Consider the following 1,496-nt stretch of genomic DNA (forward strand, 5'->3'; position numbering starts at 1 on the left):
AATCTTCTGCGGAGGCATATCTTTATCAACAGTCGCAGCGATCTCAAGCCGTCCATGGTTCAGCTTCCTCTCAACAATCCGCAGCTTTTCTTCGTTCACATTTAGTTCCACTTGCGGCGCCCGACTATTGAAAACTCGGGACACGCTACTCTCGATTTCTCGATGAGTGAACTCCCAAATGGACCGCGGTGAGGACGTTCTTCGTTTTTCGATATAGGAATTCACAGAGTATGCAGTAGCATCGAAAGTCTCCCTCAAATGACTCGACTTGAGAAGGCTGATGGTAGCAACTGCCACTCCTTCAATTTCGCAGTGGAGATTTTTCCGGCATTTTTCGCTCAGTTTCAACAACGTCAACTTTTCCCCTCTCGCAGCTGCCTCATCGAGCTGATAAAAAACCTCTCTAACGATCTTGTCTTCGCTCGGACCGTGCTTGAGGCTTTTTCTAGGCGGAGCGGAGCTCTCGGTGTTGCAGATATCACAATAACCATCACAAGATGGGCATTCAGCATCTCCCATATGAGCCGCAAGATACCCTCTCCTACACCGAGTCGTCGAGAAGGCGTACTCGGCCATCACATAGAGCTCCTGAAGGGCGTTAGGCTTCCAATAAACCATCACACTCTGACGACATATGTCGAATGGCGAGGCCATCAGTATTGAAATCGCTGGTCTACCATCGCGACCACAACGACCTGGCAGTGCCAGGCTGGCACAAGGAGTAGGTACATCCTCCGAGACGTTTGATAGGTTCATACCGGATTCCTGCTGATAATGTTGTATACTAGGAGGCATCGAGAAATGTATAACCCAGCGGACACTGTCGTGATGTACACCCATACCAAAGGCGACCGTAGCGACGATTACTTTGCTCTCACCTGACTTTGGCTAATTCACGCCACTGGCCATGTCGAGTGATCATGGGCTTACCGGACATCCAGTTGAGTGGTGTCCTTCTACGAGGGAGTTGGGTGAGACCGCGCCTGGCAGTGCATTAGAATCTGAAGACAACGAGCTGGTGGCTTTGGTAGCTCGACTACAACGCCTCTTTGGGCTAGCCGCTACCAGCCTCCCCCGTAAGAAGGTTAAAAAAATGGGTGAAACAAACCGTGCCTACACCAATACATTAATAAAGTGTAGTGGACAAAGACAGAAAGACTTTACATCTTAGATTCTAGCTTGATGTACTCAATCGTGACGTACTCAGCCTTGTTCATAGCGTCACACAGACCAGGGGGACAGGATAGTTGTGTCAGAGGAGTGCTTCGCACTCCCCGTATTGTGGGGCTCCACTGAGACGTATTTTACGTCTGTTAATGGATTAACTCCGGCAAAACAAAATGTCGTTGAAGAAGAAGAGTTTGACAGAGCAATTGTGTTGCTGCCGAAACACAGACAGTTAATGTTGTCGAGCATCATCGGTCGAGTGTATGTCATTATTAATGCTATGCACGGTTATGCGTTGCTTGTTAATCATCTCAGAACTAACCACTCAG

General features: G+C 48.6%; 3 protein-coding genes across 3 annotated transcripts in view; all 3 read right to left on the reverse strand.

Annotated features, from left to right (window-relative positions):
* Pmar_PMAR004481 (hypothetical protein) lies at positions 1 to 618 on the reverse strand (the record flags this gene model as incomplete). Its single annotated transcript, XM_002764979.1, has 1 exon — positions 1 to 618. A coding segment is annotated over one exon (618 nt), but the record flags the coding sequence as incomplete, so codon positions are not given.
* A 14-nt stretch (positions 619 to 632) lies between these two features.
* Positions 633 to 882, reverse strand: Pmar_PMAR004482 (dna helicase recq, putative; the record flags this gene model as incomplete). Its single annotated transcript, XM_002764980.1, has 2 exons — positions 633 to 695; positions 759 to 882. Coding segments are annotated over 2 exons (187 nt in total), but the record flags the coding sequence as incomplete, so codon positions are not given.
* Positions 883 to 1,473: 591 nt separating this feature from the next.
* The window catches only part of Pmar_PMAR004483 (type v p-type ATPase isoform, putative), a gene marked incomplete at both ends in the record, with an annotated part of 855 nt that continues 832 nt past the window's right edge, over positions 1,474 to 1,496 (reverse strand). The window contains one exon of the mRNA XM_002764981.1: positions 1,474 to 1,496. This exon is cut by the window's right edge and continues 4 nt beyond it. Coding sequence (XP_002765027.1) covers positions 1,474 to 1,496 — 23 coding nt within the window.

This window comes from Perkinsus marinus (genome assembly GCF_000006405.1).
Source record: "Perkinsus marinus ATCC 50983 genomic scaffold scf_1104296975926, whole genome shotgun sequence".
Lineage (NCBI taxonomy): Eukaryota > Perkinsozoa > Perkinsida > Perkinsidae > Perkinsus > Perkinsus marinus.